This window comes from Convolutriloba macropyga, chromosome 3 (assembly GCF_964194025.1).
Source record: "Convolutriloba macropyga chromosome 3, txConMacr16.3, whole genome shotgun sequence".
Classification (NCBI taxonomy): Eukaryota; Metazoa; Xenacoelomorpha; order Acoela; family Convolutidae; genus Convolutriloba; species Convolutriloba macropyga.
In genome coordinates this window covers 59,371,321-59,395,129 of record NC_134470.1, presented here as the reverse complement: position 1 = coordinate 59,395,129, position 23,809 = coordinate 59,371,321, and the positions used below count along the sequence as shown (strand labels likewise).

General features: G+C 36.0%; 1 protein-coding gene across 1 annotated transcript in view; it reads right to left on the bottom strand.

The window, feature by feature from the left end:
• The window catches only part of LOC142336679 (uncharacterized), a 115,397-nt gene that overhangs the window by 73,694 nt on the left and 17,894 nt on the right, over nucleotides 1–23,809 (bottom strand). The window contains exons 3-4 of the mRNA XM_075385589.1: nucleotides 20,372–20,619; nucleotides 19,582–19,996 (exon numbers count right to left, since the gene is read on the bottom strand). Of these exons, the coding sequence (XP_075241704.1) occupies nucleotides 19,582–19,996; nucleotides 20,372–20,619 (663 nt within the window). The remainder of the gene's footprint in view (nucleotides 1–19,581; nucleotides 19,997–20,371; nucleotides 20,620–23,809) is intronic.

The window sequence follows — 23,809 nt, the reverse complement described above, 5'->3', positions numbered from 1 at the left end:
ATTTTCATTGACTAAACAGAAAACTAGACCTAGAACGGACTATGAATGGATTGGAAAAACCATTTAGAAAAAAAATCTGATCCAAAAATCGAAAAAACAGTAAAAATTAAAGTGAAATTGCCGCATGTGAACAAAAAACCACTAGCGAGAAACCGAATTTTTGTTCAAACACCGTTTTCTCACTCTGCGAAAAAATTTCACGGAGCGAAAAAATTTAGAGCAAAAAAATTTCACGCCGCAAAACCACTCACTTTTTGGCTCCACTTCCTGTTTCGGCGTGACCAAAATCACTACTCCAATTTGACTTCAAAAATCATGAAAATGTGAACAGATCTTAAAAAAAAGACAGCGCCCCAATACAATTCAAATTCTTTGAATTGTAAAAATAGGAGCGCTATAATAGCCGGCTGAGAAGCTATTATAGCCGAAACAGGTAAACCAGCCGGACTAAAATGATTGCTATTAGTAGTAATACTATCTGCCATGTTACTGGAGGGGGGGGGGGGTCCGGACCCCCCCCCCCCCCCTACAAGAACTCTCACCACCGAAAAACTGATTTTCTCTTAGTGAAAGCAAGTTTTTTTGGTTAAGTTTCGCCAGCCTGAGAGAAATTCTTGGGTTAAGTTGGCTGGCGAAACTTAACCAAAAAAACTTGCTTTCACTAAGAGAAAATCAGTTTTTCGGTGGTGAGAGTTCTTGTAGGGGGGGTGTCCGGACCCCCCGCCCTCCAGTAACATGGCAGATATCCGCTGTTGAAATGTTCGCTGTATATAGAATTAGGTGTTACCTAAGTTTTGAACTCTCACTAAATCTTTTTGGTGAAAACATAAAAAACCTAATATAAGACACCAGAAGCCTAAAATTTTTCAAAAAATTTCAAAAATTTTTTCGAAAATTTTTCAAAGTTTTTCAAAGTCCTAAAATGTTCTGAAATGGATTTTGCGCTATGAAAGAGCACTCAAAAGTGATTTTTTGTTGACTTCACTTTTTTCACCTAAGTAGTATAGGGGTCGAAACATATAAAAATTTGGAATTTTTTGAAAAAAATTTTAAGAATTTTTTGGAGTCCTAAAATGGTCTGAAATGGATTTTGCGCTATGAAAGAGCACTCAAAACTGATTTTTTGTTGACTTGAAAAAACTTCTCAGTTAATGTGTTTATTATAAAAGATAGAAAAATTTTCTTGAAAAAAGTCAATTTTTGTCAATTTTTTTATTTTCATACATAAAAGTAACTTTTGTTCATTTATTTATTTTTCTGTTTGAGAATCAGCATGACAACCATAGCGACAGTAGATTTGAAAAGCATTCATCAAATTTACGAACAAATAAAAGTCGACTATCCGGAATATAGTGAACGATTTGTATACTTTTTGGCAGCATGTCTTTATCTGGACCCCGAAATTAACTTGGAAATAGTTCTCAAGTTGAGACCATATGGTGGTCTTATAGGTATAGACAACTCTTCACTAGACACTTACCTGAAGTCTTATAAATTCCTTCGATTACATGCAATACTTCACGACGCTTCAGGGTTTATTGCAGAGCATAGTCAGAAAGGCCCTGGATATTCATACGTTTTACCTTGTCCAATCACAAACGCCTACATTGGTCACATGACTGGATTAATGTTTTGCCTCTTCGTGAAAACTTTTAAAAGGAATTTGTTTAATTTGCTGGAATGTTGAAGCCAGAAGTTGTTGTCTTAGATTTTGAAGGTTTTCGTCATAAGAAATCGGGTTTTATAATTAAGGAGTTATCGATTTGCTCAAACAACTACACAGACACAATCTTGTTCCTTCCACCAGTTTCTTACAACTCACTATCCGCTAGTGAGAGAAAATCTCATCAGTGGGTTAGTAGGTTCTTACACGGTTTGTCGTGGAATAGTGGCAATTATCCTTACTGGTTTATATCTCAAATTTTTATTGCAATTAAACTTCGATTTCCTTCAGGAAAGTTTTATGCTAAAGGGAAAGAGAAAACTGAATCACTGCAAACACTTCTACAGAAAGAAGTGATAGATTTGGATACCCTTTCATGCCCTAAAGTTGAGGAAATTGTTTCCCCAATTAAACATTTTACTTGTGCTCTACACTCTCTTTACTTGCCTGAGAAACAAAAGAAAAGACATTGCGCTAAAAGAAAAGCACAGTTGTATTTCTATTGGCTAACATTGCCCGCCAATGAGCCGTCGAGTGGAGAAGGTAGCTCCTTCAGTTCTTCAAGTGAATTTATCTCCAAGTTTGACAGTATGCAGTTGCATAACGAATGATAATCAAATAAATCTATCTTTGGTCAGAGAGGAAAAAATAGAATCACGTGGTCAATCCATTCTGAGGAAACAACAGATTATTTGCAACTTATCGGAGGTTGAGACGCTGAAGAAATATCTTTCACTGCTCGAATATTTTCAAATGTACCATGTCTTTACAAGAGAAAATGAGAAGACTGAAACTAACCCCTTTACCTATGCACAAGTCGCCAACCCCAGTTCAAGTGAGCCTGGACGACGAAAGTCTCCCTGATGAAATCAAACAGGTAGTCAGCAAAGCAAACGTGGAGTCAATTGTCTACTACGCAAAGGATTCTGGCATGCAATCGAACTACAAAGTGACTTACAAGAAAGAAGACAAAGACTCTAGATATACTACATATGAATTTTTTATGATTGAGAGAGTTACTAACAAAATATTGAGCTAACACAAAAAACTGATGTTTTAATTCATTTTTGATCAAAACGTCTTTTCAAATGAGTGATAAAGAAGACCAGATAGATTCTCCTGCTGGAATAGGTTTGAATGATTTAGTTTTCAATGAAGAAAATCAAGAGAGGCTCATGGAAATTTTGTAACTCTAGATTACCACGATCAGAAGTAGTGTATTTTACTCAAATCGTAATAATAATGTTTCTTATTGGTGTGTCCTTGATCAAACTTGTGTTTTTTCATCTTGATTGTGAGGAGTCAACATTTTGGTTTTCATTGCTTTCATGCACAGTTGGCTACGCGCTTCCTAATCCGAAGCTATGAACAAGATAATTTCAACAAGCGATAGACTATTCATGGCTGTTTGTGGGCCATCATGCTGTGGTAAAACTGAGCTCATATTCCAAATGTTACTGAGAAACACCTTTTACCCAAAATTTAAATCTATTTACTACTTCTATCAACATGAGCAACCAAAGTTCAGCTCTATAGAGCGTAACTTGAACATTTTTTTCACAAAGTTTTCTGGATTTGATTTCATTTCACAGCTGCAAAACTGTCTGCTTGTTTTTGACGATTCTTGCGAGGAAATTTTCAATGACAAAGAGTTTTCTAAACTCGCAACTGCTGGACGTCATAGAAATATTAGCGTCATTTACGTTAAACATAACTTATTCCAACAGAGTAAATGGTCAAGAACAATTGATCTCAACACAACCCACATCATTTTGTTCAAATCACCTAGAGATATACAGCAGATCACCTATATTGGCAAACAGTTAAACAACACAAGTTTTTTAAAAGAAAGCTACGAGTTAGCAACAAAATTACCCTTTGGACACTTACTCATCGACTTGGATCCAAAAACTTCAGACTCCTTGCGTTATTGTTCAAATATTGTACAACCAGGTCCTACAATTTTTTATCTACCTTCCTCCAAAGCGGTTTTAACTAATTTGACAGATGAGAGAGAAAGAGTTATGTATGCTAAAGCAAATGCTCGAGATGTCTGATATTAATTTCAGAAAGTTCCTCAAAGAAGCACCAAATAGTTTTATAAATATTCTTTGTGAGTGTTTGCTCAATGTAATCAATGGCAATGTTCCAGTCAACAAACAGCTACTAAAAAATCAAGAGGACTCATTTCAGCAGTTATTATCAAAGGAAACAAGTCTGAAGAAAAAGCGATTTATTTTGACGAGAAAATCACAACTTATCAAGGCAATAGCATTCTCGTGCTATCTTTACTTAAAAGTCAAATAATGCATGCAGAAGAATTCGTTTTGATTCCCAAGAGAATGTTCATATCAAAAAATCCAACCAAGGAAGAAATTTTTGATAATCCAATATATCAACAAAAAGCCACTCAGTTATCGCTCCTACAAAGATCTAATCCAAACTTTGAGCAGAGAAGTGGAAAAAAAGATGCTGACACAAGCACTGATAGACTGGTCATGAGAACAAGGAGTGTCGGTGATGGAACAAGTGATCGAGATGATGTAAAATCAGAATCATTTGTTAGTGATGACAGTGAAATCGAACCTGTAGTGAAAAAACGGAAAGACTCAGCCTTTGACTCAATAATGCTGGAACTAAAACTAATGGATGAAAATAAAACAAAAAGAGCTGCAATAATCCTGAAAAAAATTTTTGATTCCGATACTGTTTCTATTAGTGAAGAGAATAATGTTCTCCATATTGAAGATCAACCTCAAGGAGTGAAGGTGACAAATTTCTTGTACAATTTACAACAACCTACCAAAAAAATTGACGTTCAAAAGTATTCCAAAATATTGAGTGAACTTGATATAGCAGCCCACTTGGTTTACAATACACATGCAAAAAAAGTTCTCGATGAGTTTTACAGCGAAGAAGAGGAAGAACAACCGACTCGAAAACAAAAGAAACAGCAACAAAAACAACCAAGAGGAAGATCTGAGACAAAAGAAAAAAGTGCAAAGCCAAAAGTCGATGAGAGCAAAAAAAAGACAGACGAAGACACGAGTAGAAAAGACTGGGCTTTCTATAGATGATGTGAAGAAACTTGATAACCTCTATTTAAAAGGACCTGCGTCATTTGGAAACGCAAAACGACTGCAAAATTTGAGTAAAATATCAATGAAAAAAGTAAAAATGTATCTGGAAACGAAACCATCCTTCACCAAATATCGTTCACGTCGCCTCAGATTTCCAAGGCTTAAAGTAATTGTTATCGACCTAAATGAGATCTGGTCCGTAGATCTAGCATTTGTTGATAAACTTGCAAAGTACAACAGTGGTGTAAAATACCTTCTTGTTGCAGTTGACTGTCTGTCAAGATATCTCAGAGTTGAACCACTAAAAACAAAATATGCTACAGAAACTGCAGAGGCTTTCAAAAAGATGATCAAGCATAAGCAACCTAAAAAAGTTTGGGTCGATGATGGTACAGAGTTCCTCGGTGCTTTCAAAGCCCTCTGCAATAAACGCGGAATTCATTTATACAGTACGTTCAGTGAGAAAAAGTCTGCTTTTGCTGAAAGAAATATACGTTCCCTCAAAAATATAATATACAGATATTTAGAAGAAAAGTGGACCTATTCATATCTAGATAAACTGGATTCATTTGTTAAAACTATCAATTCTAGAGTTAATCGAACAATCAATCTTGCTCCAAACAAAGTCACAAAAAAAGACGTTCCGCGACTGGTATCGTTGATTGCGAATACAACACATTCTCAAAAACCAAAATTTTTTGTCGGCGATCTTGTACGAATACTGAAAAAAGAAGAGACGTTTGGAAAGGGCTACAAACAGTCATTTACAGACGAGGTTTTTGAAATTTTGTCTGTCCCAACATTGAACCCTCCAACGTATTCTCTTATCGATAACAATAAGGAAATTATTCAGGGTAAATTCTATCAACCCGAACTCCAATTAGTTCGAGAGTCGCCTGTGCAAAATGGCAAATAAAGGTTTTGAAGATGAATTTACGGTACATGTAATCTCCTCCGCTTCGATGGAGATCTTCGATCAAAACACATTAGCTTCATTCAGGAATTTTTTCAATGATGAAATACAACTGTCAGGAGACTGGAGAGTAGCTTTGAGTGAAATTATTTTTCCAACAAAAATAGAGCACATCACAAACGGAGTCCTAATTTCTTACAGTTTAAGTGGATTAGAAGATCACCAACGGAATAGCTCTGGAGCCAATGTCATATCACGTCCATACAACGGCGAGCGATTAGCTTTCATGCCAGGAACTTTTGATACTGTGCCACAGTTGTTAGCTACCATTAAAAGAACTGTTGGTTTACCAAATTTTTCTTTCAGAGAAATTAAAAGTTCCGGTAAATTTGAAATTGTCTTTGGAAAATACGAGGGAATTACGTTTCCAAGCGATGAAATTCCTAGCATTATTGGTTTCAAGGGCACTCCTGATGGACGAGGAACACACATTGGTTATAAAATGGACACAATTGCAAATAAACTGATGAAAAAAGATGATACTAAAGCTTTTATGGGTGACTTTCCAGCTGATCTGTGCGCCGGGAAACATTTGATATTCATTTATACAAACATTATTGAGTATCAATACGTGGGCGATGCGAAAGCACCTTTATTACGAGTCATTGATTCAAAACAACGATTGAAAAACGGTAGCGTCTGCGAGCTTGAACCAACACACAGAATAGTTTTTTCGAATTTGGACTACAAAAAACTTCTTTCAAATACGATTCAGTCAATTTCTATAGAACTACGCACCGAAACAGGTCAATCAGTCCCTTTTTCAGAGACCGGAAAAGTCATTTTGACGTTACAGTTTAAAAAATTTGGCGAGTAAAAGCAATGGATTCATACTACACCAATCAAGCATCTGCATTGCCTTATTTTTCTGGGCACTATAGGCAAAGAGGTAGCGGCTTTGGAGCTTTAGCAAGTGGTATCGGAAGAATCGCTCTACCTATTGCAAGAAAATTCATTTTACCAGCAGCAAAACGAGTTGGAAAAGAACTTCTGTTACAGAGCGTACCAGAGTTAATGGACGTTGTCAGTAAAAAAATCTCCAAAGCAAGCGCTGAAAAACACGATATCAAATACAGTCAAAAAGCAAACAGGAGGCTCATTGGCACTGCGAATGAGACAAAGACGAATGAATCGTAGACGATCTAAACGTTCAGGTTCAAAAGCGAGAAAAAGTAGCAAAAAAAGAAAAGTAGTCATTTCAAAATACAAACAGCCAAAGAGAAGTCGGTCGGATTTCTTTGCCAAAGTTAAAGATGATCGGTAATATGTTACCAACAGAGGCAACACATAGTTCCTTGGATTTATTCGAAAAACCAGCGCTTCTTGTAACTTTTGATGGGAGCTTTTGTCAAAAAGTAGGGCCAGTTTACAGTCCTAACGGACCCATGCTTGAGTTTGAGGTTGCTGGAGACAGAAATAATTTTATTGATCTGCAAAAAATCTTCCTGGAAATCAAATGCAAGATAGTTCAGGCTTCTGAAGCTGACTTAAAATATGATGCTGGAGCTGCAGCAGATGTAACCAAAACAGACGCTCCTTACTTTTGTAATAATGTTTTACATTCACTCTTTTCTGACTGTACAGTATCTGCCAACGGACTGAAAATTTCAAATGCAAATGGAAATTATGCTCACAAAAGTTTCATTGAAACTGAATTTTCTCACAACAAAGACGCAAAGGCTACTTGGTTGGCTTGCCAAGGTTATTCGTACGAGGATAATCCTGGAGCGATAGCAACAGCTGAAGTTAACAGACGAAAAACTTTGGTTAGACAATCTGCTGAATGTACTTTTTATGGAAAAGTGGCAGTAGATTTTTTTACATGTGATCGACATCTTTTGAGTGGAGTCACATTGCGAATTTCCTTTCGAAGATCAATAGATGATTTTGTTGTAATATCTGACGATGCTGGAAAATCATACAAAGTAAAAATTATAGAAGCTAATTTGTATGTGAGAAAAATGACATTGAACGACGACGTCGTTTCTGCCATTGAAAAAACTTTACTAACAAGCCCAGCGTCCTATCCTTACTTGGAAACTATAACAAAAACATTTCTGGCTTCTACTGGTTTGCAAAGTTGGAAACAGGAAGATGTTTTTAGCAGGGAGCCTATTCGACGTCTTGCCATTTGTCTTAACACTAATGAAGCTTTCTTAGGAAGCAAACAACTCAATCCTTTTCACTTTCGTAAATTTAATCTGGAGCAGATATGTATTTATCGAAATGGACTCCCCGTTGCAGACAGCCCCATAAATACAGCTGACGTAAAACGCTTGTACTTCAACACAATGTCAGATTTAGCCTATATTGACAATGGACATGGAATAAGTTTGTCTGAATACCCTAACCATTTTATTATGGTGTTTGATCTCACCAGCACTCAGCAGGCGTCACATGATTTTATTCACCCCGAACTCACCAATTGTTCAATTTCAATTGAACTTAAGTTTTCAGCGGCCTTACCAAGCAACATTGAAATTTTTATAATTGGTGAAAAAGCTAGCACAATTTTCATTGACTCTGCTCGGAGAGTTTCAAAAAATCATATTCTCACAAACTGATGGATGAAGATGAAATAAACAACCTCGTTCAACGATGTAAATTGTTAAAGCATAAATTTCATGGTGTATTTGCTGCTGATAATTTTCCGCTTAGCCTATCTCAGAACAGCTTCATTATAGTAAATGTATCAACTTCTCAAACAATTGGAACACATTGGACAATTATTTGTCGGAAAAACGGAAAATATATTTTTGCAGATCCACTGGGACAAAATCTAACTTCATATAAACATTTACACAACAGACTTGCTTCCTCTGCTGGTAATATTCAAACTGTGTTTGAATTGCTTAGAAACCAACCAATTCAAAAACCAAACTCAATATTGTGTGGCTTATTTTGCATTTATATTGCTCATTACCTTTTTGATGAAAAAGAATTTGTAAAGATGAGTGATGTTGATTTGATACGTTTCACGCTTCATATGATGCTCTAACATTACTAACTTTTGTATTGAAATAAATTTTTTTTCAAAACTTTATTTTTTCTTCATAAACTAAGCGAACACACAAAACATCATTGTCAATATCCAATTTTCCATAACCACTCACAAAGATATCCATTATTTGACAGAAAGCACCAGAATGAGGACCATGCAAAATTTTCTCAAATCTCTTAAGAGTTTCAGTAGACAATCGGTCAGTTTGCAATTGTTGGTTTGATTTTTTCTCAACACTATTTTCTAGAGTTTTGAAAGCAGTACTTGCAACTGTCCGAAGAGTTTTGCAGCCAACGCCATTGACCAAATTGGGTAAACGTTTTTGAATGTTTGTAGTGTCTCCCTTCGTCTGTAACGTTAGACCATTGTATTCCACAGCTAGCTTCAATTTTTCGAAAACCATACCGATTGTCTCCAAGTCCTTGCCATTTGAGAATAAACAATTGAAAGTTGTAAATAAGCATGGAACAGAACAAAGTTTAGTTTTTTTTAAGAAATCTGTAGTAACATCTGACACATCAAACAAAACATGATAATGATTAGCAGGTAAAACTCCACAAAAAAGGCTATCAGTGTGCATGCATATGGCTGAAACTTTAGCAAACGTTAATTTTGGTTTCTCTTCAGTGATAAAAAACCTGAAATTTTTTTGAAATTGCTTGAAGTAACCAGGTGAACGTTCATACATAGCTTCTACCATTTTCAATTGAGCTCTTTAAATTATTCAGAGAATTCGTGTTCGTCGTCTTTTTGTTTTAATTTAGGTTTCTTTGCAGAGGGAGCTTTCAGAGTAGAATCGTTTTCAGTGTTGTCGTTAGCAGCAGAACGAATTTTTCCGTTCTTTTTCGATAATTTTTCAAACTCTTCTAAAGTCAGTGTTATTCTCTGTTGAAGTTCAAACTCTTGACCAACTTTTTTGAACAACTTTAGGAAGATATAAGTTCCTGTTTTGTCATAAGTTTTCACTGTTGCTCGGATCAAACGTTTTTCACTTTTGGAAACGTCAAAATGAGCGTCTCCAAACTCAGCGTCTGTCTCCGCTGTAAAAGGCATTTTTGTGTTTCTTATTCAATATATTCAACTAACTGTTTTGCTTCAAGAAAAACCGTGTCAATGATTTCGTGCACTAAAATTTTAGAAATTACACGCAGACGCTAAAAATAGAATTGGTTAACTGATAAGAAATATGATCTATTGAGTTAACAGTATTTGTACGTTAGTCCTGTAGGTAAACGCATAAATGTCTTTATCCTATGTATGCATACAAATTCCCATGGTACTAGAGCCTGCCTTAACTTCTGGGTGGTCTTGTCTGGAAACAATACAACTTTAATGTTTGGTCTTACAGATAAAACCAAAATGAAGAGTACATGTATGACCTTAGGTGTGTCAAGAGACTAACTTGATCAATAAAGTGAACCCCCACACGTGTGCCAAAACTTGACGCTTTAACGACATTGAACAACCTACATACTTGTTGAAATTTTCATTCAATTCTATATTCAAGTTCATGCTTGTAATACTGCAAACAAGTGTCTTTTTAAAATAACTGTACCTCTATTCATTTTTGATTCAATTTTTCGTTTCAACATTACTAGTATTTGCTTCAAGGAAACCTTATCTTTCAAAATTTTCGTTATTGTTGTTTAACTTCAATTATAACTTAACAGTTCATCTGAATTTTCCAGAGCAATTGCAATGTCTTACCATATTTTGTCAGAAAGCGATTTGTCATGTGAACGCACAATTATCTATCAAACTGTACATGAAAACTTCATAGTAATTGTACAACAAAAACGTTCTCATGAAAAAGAAGAGTGGATAACTCACGACCATTGCATGCTTCCAAAAATACTCATCAATTTTATGGCTCAGTTACCCGACAAACCCGAAACTACTGGTAGTGGATTCATTACATCAGGGGGAATTGTACCACCAACAACACTTTTGCACCCTCTGGAACAATATGATATATCGAACTTACCAATTGGAACCAAAAAATTAATATACAAATACGATTGCGACTGTGTACCATTCTATGAGAACCAGCTCGGTGTTTTGCAAGCATGCGACAACCTAGCGGATCTTTGGGGGCTTCCAAAATCTCCTGAGTCTCCTACAAATCCGTCACCATTTTGCACGCCTACTGCGGACCCCAGTCCAACACTCAGCCCAGATAGCTCAGAGCAGAGTCCTTCACTTTTTTCGAATCTAAAAAGCAACAACTTATGGATAAACTTTGACAGTCCTACAGACACAAACGATCTGTTGAAAAACGTTTCTGGAGACAACTTTGAGACTCCCACAACTTACAATGGAATTGAAGAACAAGAGGATACCCCTACCAAAAACTTCTCTTTAACTCCCGAAAACACTGAAAACCCCTCAGTTGACAATGCTCCAAAAAAGAGAAAAATTTCAGCTATGCGAGAACTCTTTGACAACTCAAAATAAATTCATTTTTGATGCGCTGATTTTATAAAACTTGAAAACAGTATGGTGTCCTAACTGTATTCTTATTCATTCGCCGCATATTGATCACAATTGGATTTCCATAATTGTATTTTCTTCAGAATATATAATTTTTCATTATCTCTAAGTAAGGAAGCAAAAAATCAAACAAGAAATAAACTATCTTGACATTTTTGCAGAACAATTATTTTCTTCTGAGGGCTGAGAGTCAAATTGAGATATCTCTGCTTACAGTGAACACAAAATCTGTTTGAAGAAACAATTCAAATAACTGAGAAACATAATTTTAAAAGATTCCTATATGAAAAATGATATTTAGAAAAGAACTCAGAAAACAAAATTTTAGAGTTTTAATGAAATTTGCGTCCACTTTTCACGAGGTACTGTGAAAGTGATTGAACTAACTGTTAGGAACCGATTAAAAGAATGAAGGTACTATTAAAAATTAATAGAGATATTTTCTATTTTCAACAGAAATTTCACAAAAAATGCAATTTTTAATGATATTTTGAACCTTAACTCAAAAACTTGACATACGATTTTTGATTTTTCTACCTGAGTCCATAGGTAAGTGATCTGGAATTACAATTTAATACTTTTGAGGCACCATTGAAAAAATTTTTTCATAATGAATTTTTGATTCAAACTTTTTCATTAATTTCTCTCTGATCTTGCGGTGATCAACAAAAACAATGAAAATCTCATATTTGTTCAAAATACTTCGTTTACTATGCATATATTCGCTGAGCAGAAAGCATTCCTTTGATTTGACCCTCCCCTGATCTACAGTAACCGTTCAGTACGTTTCTAAATATAATCAACTTTACTGTTTAATGAAAAGATTGTGTTTAGTACAGAGCCCAAAAATTGGGAAATTTAACAGTTTTTGTTATCTGAAGCGTTCAGGATTTAGGTGGAGTTCAGTTTCATGAAACCTTTTCCTTTGATATGACACTCCCTGCCCTACAGTAACCGTTCAGTACGTTTCTAAATTTAGTCAACTTTACAGTTTACGAAAAGATTGTGCTTATTACAGTCCAAAATTAGGGGAAATAAAACAGTTTTCGTTATCTGAAACGTTCAGGGGTTAGGTTAGAGTTCAATTTCATGAACCGTTTTCCTTTGATATGACACTCCCTGCTCTACAACAACCAATGGGTAAAATTTTATTTTCGATCAAGTTTACTGGTTAATGAAAAGACTAGTGATATTAACAAGCAAACATTGAAGGGGAAAGAATTTTCGTTATCTGCGAAGGGAGAACTTAGTGTTAGGTTTGCACTCAATTTGAATGAAAACTCTCTCACTTTGCTCTATTCATTACAACACGTTTAACAATAACTCAGCATATACTGACCGAGAGAATTTTCTTACTATTCTTATATATATTTCTGCAATAAACTCAAATTACAACTCAAATTCCATAATACAAAGAAAATTTATTATGGGAGTTCATGCAATATTTAAGAAGAACTGATAAGCCTATTTATTGTTCTTGCCATATTTTGCCTATGTTTTACACAAAGGTCTCACACAGAGTTGAAATTTGTATATTACGAATTGTCATGATAAGAATTATATTTAATTACGCCCCCCCCCCTCAGGGTTAGAAAACATTGTACTACCTAAAGCTGTAAACTGGAGGTGTGCTCAAGAATTAAACGAAACCCGTGTAGTGCCACGCAATCAAAACTTCATTTCTTGACTTGATTGCAGAAAATTCAGCTTTATCTGTTCGTCAACTTTTGGGTGAAAAAGTTTTAATAAATTGGAAAACATAAAGCAAAGAATTTATACCTCTATTTGGTTGCAAAAAAATTTGAAAGCTTTTCAGACTTTTACTATAAATTAATATTTCCTAAGCTTTTTAAAAACTCACAACTCTGAAATATCTCAAAATCATTCTTAACGTTATCAATCATTATTTTCTACATTTCTTACCCTATTATTCAAAAAGTCTCAACACCATTCAAAGCTTTAAAACTGCGTTCCGTACTTCTGTACAGTATGCCAGTTCAGTGTCCAAACTGTTCTGCTCAGCTCTCCAACAGAAGGTCCCTTAACAAGCATATGAAAAATATACATAAAATTTTTCCAGATATACCGACTTTCAGCTGTTTTCAGTGCTTCGAGAACGTCAGAAGTCTTCCTACACTGCGTAAGCATTCTCATATTTCTCATCAACAGCCCATTTTAAAAGTCTGCTATACTTGTCGCGTAGGTTTTCAAACAAAACTCGAATATGCAGAGCACATAAACAATGAGCATGGTCTGCCCATTTTGGACTTGGAAACCCACGAAGTTGATACGTCTAGACCAACAGTCTGTTCAATTAGCAATGGTGTAAACTACTACGAATTTGAACCAGCCCAGGGGGATTTAGACATTATGGAATATCTGTTCAGGAACCGGGGCGAAATTTCGAAAACAGTCCAAAAACACACGCACAAGTTTCCACAAAAGGTTCAACTTGTAGTGGAAATGACGCTTCAGAAACCTTTGGATGATGATCAAGAAAAATTGAGCGTGTTTTTCAATACGAATACACGAATCGTATATCATTCAGGGATTTCGGATGAAATTTTTGAAGACTTTGTCGACAACATTGTTTCAAAACTTGTTTCGTTTTCAAGCTACGGAAGTGGGTGGCAGCTTCTTTCAATAGACAAAGTTACCCTGAAGCTGGCCAAATATGTGCCTGTCCGGGGAAGCAGTTTCATACCGTTTCATGAGGAACATCCGCTAAGAAGAGATTCGAACTTGTTAAACATACACAATGCAAACGATGATAACTGTTTCCTTTACTGCTACACAGCTGGATACCATCTGGTTTACAAAAAAGAAAAATTAGAACCGCCAACACCATGCTTCAGGTCACGCACCAACGTTCTGACGTACAGCAAAGAAAATCCATCAGCAAAGCAACCGAAAGGGGACTTTGAAATGCCAATGAGTCTACAGGACATATCAAAGTTTGAGGAACTCAATGAAGTACAAGTTAATGTGTTCAGGTAAGAACAAATCGTATTATTCTGTATTTAAATGTGATTTTATTTTTTTGTAAAAAAAAAGCAAAAACAAAAACGAAAAGTTGTTAAAAAAAGGGGAACAAAAATTTTTCGTTCATCATAACAGTTCTTAACATTTTGCTGTTTAAAAAACCTCACTATCCAGAAAAAGTCAGAGATTTTTCATATTTAAGGTATCAGACGAAGCAATTACTACCATTGAGGCTGTCACGAGGCAAAAATTTCCCATTCGTACTCGATTTGTTGCTCCTACAAAACGAACAGACATACCACTACGTACTCATTATCAATTTGATGAAACTTGTCGCTAAAATCAACGGTAAAGAGTATCGTGATAGAAATGAGCTGTGCAGGAACTGTTTTCACATTTGTTCGTCAGCGGATGTGCTATTAGCACATCAGAAATCGTGTTTGGAAAATGATTCTCTGCAAATCACGATGCCCGATCCTGCTAACAACAAGTTAAAGTTCGAAAACTACGCCGCGAGGTGGTTTTCACCTTTTGTAGTATACTTGGACTTGGAATCTCTACTTGTGCCTGTAGCAACAGCAAAAAGTAACCCAATGACTTCAAGCACGTGTGCCTTGGAACACCATTTACCGTGTAGTTACTGCTTAATTGTGGTCGAACATAACAACCCTGAACCAATACATTTTGACATTTACACAGGCCCCGATTGTATGAAACGCTTCATTACAAAAATCGAAAACCTTGCAAGGTTCTTTTACCATCAGAAAAGGAAATTTCCTAAATTTATTGGAGCCGCTCCTTTGAAAAGTACATTCTCGAGATGTTGGATTTGTGATGTTGCTTTCAACAATGACAACGAAAAAGTGTTAGACCACTGTCACTACAGTGGTCAATTCATCGGTTACGCACACGACGAATGCAACCTCAAGCGCCGAACACTCAATTTCACTCCCGTAATTGCCCACAACATGATGAACTATGACTTACATCACATAGTTAAGTCCTTGCATACAGCCTCAGAGTCAACAAAAATTGAAGTGATACCGACAAACGACGAAAAATTCATTGCACTAAATTTTGGTGTATTCGTTGAAACACGAAAAAGGAAGCGAGATGAAGTCACTGTTTACGAGTACATGCGCTTTATTGACAGTTTTAAGTTTATGCCGTGCAGCCTCGATAAAATTGTACAAACTCTGCCTCACAATAAATTCAGTATTCTTGACAACTTTTACCGAGGCTATACCACTGAGCAACGCAACTTGAAGAAAAAGGGAAGTTTTCCCTACTCGTATGTCAATGACTTCAGAAAACTGAGAGAACCTTCTCTTCCCAGTCTCGAAAACTGGAAAAACACTTTGAAAGACAATAAAATTGATGTTACCAGTGAGGAACTCAATCAGTTGAATTTTGTCTTCAACGAGTTCAATTGCCAAAGTCTGAAGGAATTCCTGGAGCTATATCTCACTGGCGATGTGCTACAGTTGTCATGCTGGTTCGAGGAGCTGCGTTCTGTGTGCTATGACACATACGGCCTTGACTGCGCACAGTTCTACACAGCTTCAAATCTTTCTGGAAACGCGTTTCTGAAAACCTGCAAGCCCGAAATTGAGCTGTTGACAGACCGACTGATCCTTGAAATGGCAGAGAAAATGATACGTGGAGGCCTGTCCTCTATCTACAGTTCAAGACTAGAGATTGCAAACAACACCCTACTGCCTAACTTTGATAGCTCAAAGGAAGTCTCATCAATCATTTATATTGATGCTAATAACCTTTACGGGGGAATCATGTTGCATTTCCCTCTTCCCCTGAATCAGTTTGAATTGATTGAAGATGTTGCACTAGAAACGATTTTGCAGACCGACGACGAAGGGGATGTTGGTTTCATTGTTGAGGTGGATCTAGAGTACCCTGATGCTCTACATGATGAACATGCAGACTACCCATTGATACCCGACAAGGAACCAATTGATACCCTAGAACTTAGTGACTATCAGACAACTCTTAGAAGTGCTCTAAGTCTAAGTTCGTCGAAATCAAGTAAGTTGAGACAGACGTTTCACCCAAAGAAGAACTATGTTGTTCACTACCGGAACCTCAAATTCTATGTTGATAGCGGAATTAAGGTCACCCGAGTTCATCGAGCAGTAAAGTTTCATCAATCTAAGTGGTTAGCAAGTTATATTGCACTTAACACACAGAAACGTCAAGAAGCTAGCTCTAAGCTTGATCAGGATTTCTACAAACTTATGTCAAACTCTACTTTTGGCAAGCTATGTGAAAGTTTGAGAAATAGAGTGTCCGTTAAATTTGTTCGCACAGAAGAGGAGCTACATAAAACAACATCAAAAGGAAATATTTCATCGATAAAAATCATAGACGAGAACCTAACAATTATCACAAAGAAAGTCCAATCCATAGTATGGAACAAACCAACAATTATTGGAGCCAGCATTCTTGAGCTTTCAAAGCTGTTTATGTTGGATTTTCATTACAACGTAATGAAAAAACAAACAGAGTGCAGTTTGCTGTATTCAGATACAGACTCATTTGTATACAAAGTTAAAACGAATAGTTTCTATGATGATTTGACGAAAAACTCTACCCTGAAAAAACACTTTGATCTCTCAAACTTCCCCAGCGACCACAAACTCTATGACAAAACGAATGCCAAGGTGGTGCTTAAGTTCAAAGACGAACTTGCAGGAACGCCAATAGAAGAATTCTGTGCCCTTAAGCCTAAACTTTACTCGATTGTTGCTAGTAATGGTGAAAACAAAATGTCGGGGAAAGGAACTAAAAAATTGATGATTTAATTTGGCGCAAGCCAAATTAAATCATGAAATGTTCAAAGAGACATTGGAGACGAGCAACGTAGTGAGACTTGAAAACATCAAAATATCAACACTTAAACATCAACTACAAACTGTGTGCTTGAACAAAATTGCCCTCTGCGCATACGACGACAAAAGATATATAAATACAGACAAAAAAACAACACTGCCCTTCGGACATTTTTCTTTGCGTGATGAATACGTTTCAAAAAAACTGTGTGCCGAAACCGACTGGGAAGACGAATTGAACGAACCCTATAACGTGTTTGAACTTCCTGAAGGAGGGGAGGCCTCAGGCTGGGAAACACCCGATCCAGGTTTTCATCAGCCCTCGTACTCTAATGAAGAGTTGAATGATGTTATTGACCTTTCAAATTTATCGGAACAAAGTGATGAGTCTGACCAGGAAATCAATAACCCGTTCTTTCTCAATGAAGCTGATGAAAACCCAGATTGCTGCTCTTCAAGCAGTGAGAATGCAACATTAGCCAGCATCAGCAACAAAAAGAAGCAAGCAACATTAAGCAATAACTTATTCAGACAAATAGATAGTGTTGAATCTACTAACTCTTCAGAGGTAACACTCTCTGAAAATGAGGAATCGCCAGTAATCTCGATTAAACGTGCCCGTGCTTATATTGTAGATTCTGACACTGAGTAATCTGTTATTTTTCTTTGTATTGTAATAAGTACTTCTTTTATAGAACGGAAAATTTAAAAATACAAAGATAAATATTAATAATGATATTTTTATACAATTGGTGAGAAGAAAACTTACTTTAAGGAAATTTGCCAGTCCTCCTGTCGGATATTCTTTGCACTTTGCACCGACAAAAGCTTTTCAAATGCTTCTCGAGCTCCTGTTTATAAAAAAAAATTTGCCTGCAGAAAGGGCAAATTTGGTCCAATATTTTCCCCGAAACAAGAGATCGAGAACAATATAATGGGTTGGTTTCAAGAAATTTGTTGTGCTTTTTATGCTTGGTAAACTGAGGAAGAAAATAAATGGCTTCCTGACATCTTGAACAATATTTTATATATCGGTTTTTGTGATTTTCTGTGAAATGTTTTAATTTTTCTTGAAAATTGTTGAAAGTGAGCTCACAAGTCTCACATTTGTGTCCTGGCATTCTTTTTAATAGCTTCAAGTTTCACTTAGTTCGCTCTGTAGACGCAATACAATTGAGAAGAAATAGGAAATAGTCTCTTCAGAAGGCTCATTTTGGTGATTTAACATTTATCTCAACCTAACAGGCAGAAAAGAATTTATTCCAAACATTTGCCAAGAAACGGTTCAGTTCTAACACCGAGGGCCCTGCTTTATTCCCCTCACCAAATTCATACTTCCAAACTGCTTTCACAGCCATACATTTACTTTTATCTTAATTGGAACACTTTTCATACACCAAAGCAATTTAATTTCAAAATCAATAAAACACACCGCACTAATTTAATTTTGTTTTGAAATTCAGTTTCCAAGAGCCCGCTCCGCTTTGATTTAATTCCACATAAAATCCCCCACCGTAAACAAAACTTGACAAGTTTAAACAATCCCCACTCTCGAAAGCTCAATAAAAGTTCAAATTAGGCATAACAGCCCACTCATGCGCGCGGAAGGAAATATTCCAAACTCTCCAAATTTATTTCCCAAGAGTTCACATAACATGAACTTACAATCCAAAAGATCGAAGTAGGTAAAACAATAAGACTCTCAAAGTTTCTTCAAAAGTACAAGAAATCAACTTTTACAGAGTGAAAGTTCTTGTAGGGGGGGGGGGGGGTCCGGACCCCCCCCCCCTCCAGTAACATGGCAGATAGTATTACTACTGCTATTAACTTCGTCTGAGAGCAATTAATTAAACAATCAACAAAAAGATGCTCGAAAAAAGAAGAAACAAAGAAACATAAAAGTGCGAACCGTCACAACAAATTTTATTCTTCTCTGGAATAGTGGGATTATGATTCAGGCAGAATCCGTGCAAAATGGAATTAATCTTCTCCACCGAAAACCTACGTTAAGAAGTTGAAAGCAACTTTTCGTTAAGGGATTAGAGTTTCATTAACATTGAAAAAGCAAACATTTAACCACAAAAATTCATATGAAAAGCTATCTCTGCTATCTTTTTTGCTTTTCAGACGAGAAAAAACAGCTAATAGATCATTATGCAAGACTTTAGCTCTTTCGCCAATGAGAGCTATTTTCAGCAATGAAATTCAGATTTCCAATGTATTGGATAAAGCAAACAAAGCACGCCCATACAGCTCTTATCTCGTAATTTAAAATCCCTGTTTCGGTGAGATCACTGTTTCATGAACATCAAAATCGAGTCAGATTGACGCATTATCAGCTACAGATTAACTCTGCAGCCACCGTATTTTACCGTTCCGTTCACTACTTTCAAACTCTCATGTCTTCTCGGCAGAGTCGCTTCTGATCTAGTCATATTTTCGGTTCACTGGTTTTCGGTTTGCAATTACGTGCTCATCTAGAACTCTAAGTAGACCTTTCAAGTTTCCCACGAGTAAAATTTAGGAGCACATGCAAAAGACGTTACCTATTCTGTCAGCTTCTTTCTCGAAGTCTGCATATTTCGCATTCCCCTTTTTCCTTTTTTCAGTATTTGTCCCAACTCTTTGCCTCACACTATTCACATCTCCAGGGAAAACTTCTTTCGGGTTTTCTTGAAAAATCACACTTGCATCTTCTATCAATGAGCTGCTACTTTGTTCTCTGATCTCATCCGCAACTGAATCCTTAGACGTTGTTGCTCGCGATTCACTCAACTCAGGTTTTGGCACATCTCGCTTTTCGTCTTCTGCTGCTGAATACTTAGCTTGGGCTTGTCTCCGATGATCAATAAGGCGACTCAACTCATCAGGGTCCTGCACAAAATCGGAGAGCACCTGGGTGCTTAGACTTGGCAGATTGCGACTGAAGATACGAACTTCAGATGAATCAGAGTCATCGTCCTGAATTGTAAAACATTAAAAAGATAGCTGGATCAAAAGTTAATCCGTTGCGAAATGTATTTCAGCCTTTAAATGACACCTAGTTTATAAAATGAGTATAACTAGAAAGAAATCGAATGACGAAAAACGCAATCATACTACCAATAAGGGTTTCCTTCCACTTCATTTTTTCGGCTTTTAAAATCTGCACAATCATAATTTTCTTTTCTCGATTTCTTAATGAATTTCGTGAAGACTACCAAAAAAAAACTATCAAAAGAAAATGCAATTTTTAATACCGGTTCTCATTTCATCAGTTGACACGCAAGAGCAAGGAGTTTTTGACAAAGATCCTAGTTTCTAACCACGTTTTCTTGTGACCAAGTGAAGACTTACAGATGGGTTATCTTCGATTGCGGGTAGATTTGACAGAACCTGCTCGTAGATGTTGTTGATCCTAGGTCTAACTGAGAACTTATCCACGGGTCTCGACGACGCAGAGGGCGAGGGACAGGTGTTGTTACTCTCCTCAGGGGAAGACGCATCATTCGAAGAGATCTGATACTGATTGTAACCCTCCTCCTCTTCTGAGGAGAAGCCAGTATCTGAGGTATCCAGGTTGGCCACTGTTGCAACCACTATATCTGAAATTAACAATTTATACATCTTAGTCGAAACAATTAAGATGAGAATGAATAGAAACAATCGTAAGACAAATAAGACTGCAAATGGACTTGATAGAGGTTTGGGTCAAAAAGGTTCATGCCTAGTAAGCTTGGTGGGGACAAACTAGATCCAACATTTAGAATCCTTGCGCAAGCTACACCAACGGCAAAATCGGAATCGTGATTGTTTATGATTTAGCAAGATTGATTGATAAAGTCAATTTTCACGCTAAAACCTGGTAGTAATATCCGACCTCCAATGAAATGGGGGCTAGGAACTTTATTCCAGCCCTGCTTTTTGCTTAGTCGACCGGAGATTTTTTAACTTTTGCGGAGAGATTGACAGAAGTTGGTACCGTTGAGAAACTCTTCAAAAATTGAATCGACAGTTGAAGGGATTTTTATATTTATTTTTGTTTCTGGAAGAACAGCTGAGGCCAAAATTTTTGATATGCTTCAATTTTTTTCAAGTTATTCACTCTTCGAATTAGCATCATCGAACGTGCAAAAAACATATCTCTCTCCGAAAACCAAGATATTTAATCAAAAAGTTTGATATTTATTTATTTCACGTATTCTTAATTAACAAGGAGGCTCGGTAATGTGCGTACGCACAATGTTGCGACCCCGCTTATCCACATTCTTGACTTAATTGGCTACCAAATGATGAAAGGATAGAAAACGTACATATCAGACCGTGTCTGAAAACGTTCAGAAACGTACAAATCAATCATTAAACCACTATTTTCATACTATAATGCCCATGGAATTTGTTGTTAATAGGACTACTAGAAAAGAAAAACGTAAAAATCAAATAAACATTAATTACGACCAAAACTCGATGACTATATTTAAAAAAACTAATCAAACTCGCGTCAGATAAAACCTAAGGCAAACAAATTAACCTATAATTCATCAGAAACGATATGTGACCTGAACTCAATGCGACTGGGTAACAGGTCAAAGAGCAAAAAGGAGCAAAATTCAAAAATACGTTTCCATTTTTGAAAATAATTAATTTCAAACTGATTAATATCATTTAAAATTTAAAAAAAATCACTAAAAAGTCTTTTTTATATCTCCTTGGAAAGCAACTGGCACCTGTCATTATCCAGTTTACGTCAAATGATAAACCAATGAAGGCAAATATCGGCAAAATAAAAAGGTTCAATTGCGCGAAAATGGCTCAACTTTGCGCGAAAAGGGTAATTGAGGCGTTAAAACCATAAACTTGTCACTAAAAGCATAAAAAACGTTCAATTGCGCAACATTTCAAAGCCAATGGGAGCTACCATTAATGTTATAAACTAAATCTTAAATAGTCTCAAACAGTCTATAAAATCTCGTAGCAACGAAGCCGAGAAACAAACGGTTGAACCTAAAACCGCTATAAGAATTTAATATAAGCTCACTGGAAACGGGTTGTGACCTGTCTTTAGAGACTAATCTTCAAACCGACCGAAAAAATGGCGAAGCACAAATGTCCAAAATAAGTTTTGAAAACAAATATTTTCAAAGGTCAAAACATACAAAGGATTTCAAAAAGGAAGATGGATTAAGTTACATCACCTAAGGAAGCCAGTAGCGCTTGTTATTAACGAGACTAAGTCACGATACTACAAAAACAAATACAGGCAGTAGCCAAAACTTTTTAGGACACCACAGTGCTCAAGGCTCTATAATTAAGATGTTATTTGCATGAACTTAAATCATCGGTTGCTTCCCATCTAAATCAACGGGTCTTCCTTATAAAAGAACTACGAAGAAATGACAACAAAAGAAACCCAAAAATTGAACATTATAGAAATAAGTATAGAAAAGTTCTTATATAATTAAATGGTCGAAGCCCTAAACCAAAACATATAACCAACTGACAAGATAATTTTTGAAATAATCAAAACAGTTGAGACTTCCTATTATTCAGATTTATTTACATGGTGAAAACGAAAGGAAAAAGGAGACAGTTGAAAAATCTTTCAAAATTTAATTTGAGTCATTAAAACAAATAGCTATAAATCGAAATCTTTAAAAAGCTTCAGGTATACGTCCTGGTGAAGGAATTGAGACTTATCATCATCAGGTATGTCATAAAACAACAAAAAGACAAATAGGCGGAAATAAAAAAAAACAACACTAAACTTTGCGAGAGAAATGTGTCTCAGCACAAAAACAAACTATTAAACAAAAAGAATTAACATATTCGATAAGCCTTTTTGAACACTGTGCATTTTCACAACTATCCTTTCCTTCTATTGGTCTAGTCAATAAAGTGATAATTCGACAAGGAAACAAAATATTATAAACCTATAAAATAATCAATTACGCTCAAATATGTAAAAAAAAATGAAAACTCGTAGAATCAAAACCAAGAAAACATTAGTTGAAAGTAAAACCGTTACAGACATAAAATTACAATTCATAGGATATGGGTTTCCAACTGTTTTTACTGAGACTACGCCAGATGTTGAGAGAAATAAGATCAAAACAAATGAACTCAATGTCAGACACATTAGATAACAACTAAGAGCATTGTCTGATACCTCTTAAAAACCAATCGGATCTTTGATTTTGGAGACTAAGTCATTGGACCGGAAAATTATAACAAAAGAAAGCAAAATATTGGAAGTTCACAAAATTTTACGAAAACAATTGGTCAGAGCCATAAAAACCGTGAGTTTAACTCTGAAAGCATTATATATGGTCCTTGGGCCTCAATTTTGTTGAAAAGTAGCAGTCAATAATTGAGCCGTGATTTGAAATTCTTGTCAGTAATTTACGAAAGCGGAAATATTTGAAAAATTTTTACCTAAGGATCCATGGTGAGATCAAGATCAGCCCTGATATTTCTGCGCGGCAATGAAAACAAACACTCAGTTGCTCAAATGGTTGCAAAAAGACAATTTTTAAACATTTCTTCTAATTATCAAGTTTAAATTTGCAAAAAATTTGTAAATTATATTACCAGAAGACACTTAAAGCCAGCGGAACTGCAACTAGCTCTTTTTGAGCTCACAATGATTATGACTGCAGTTTTAAGGTGTCCACTTCCAGCAAATTTAAAGATAGTGGGCTAAAAATGCATAATTGGTCTCATTTTTGATGGAAAGTCTGAATTTTGAAAAAATTATCGAACAATTGAGCGGCCCTACTCTATCTTTAAAACTAAATG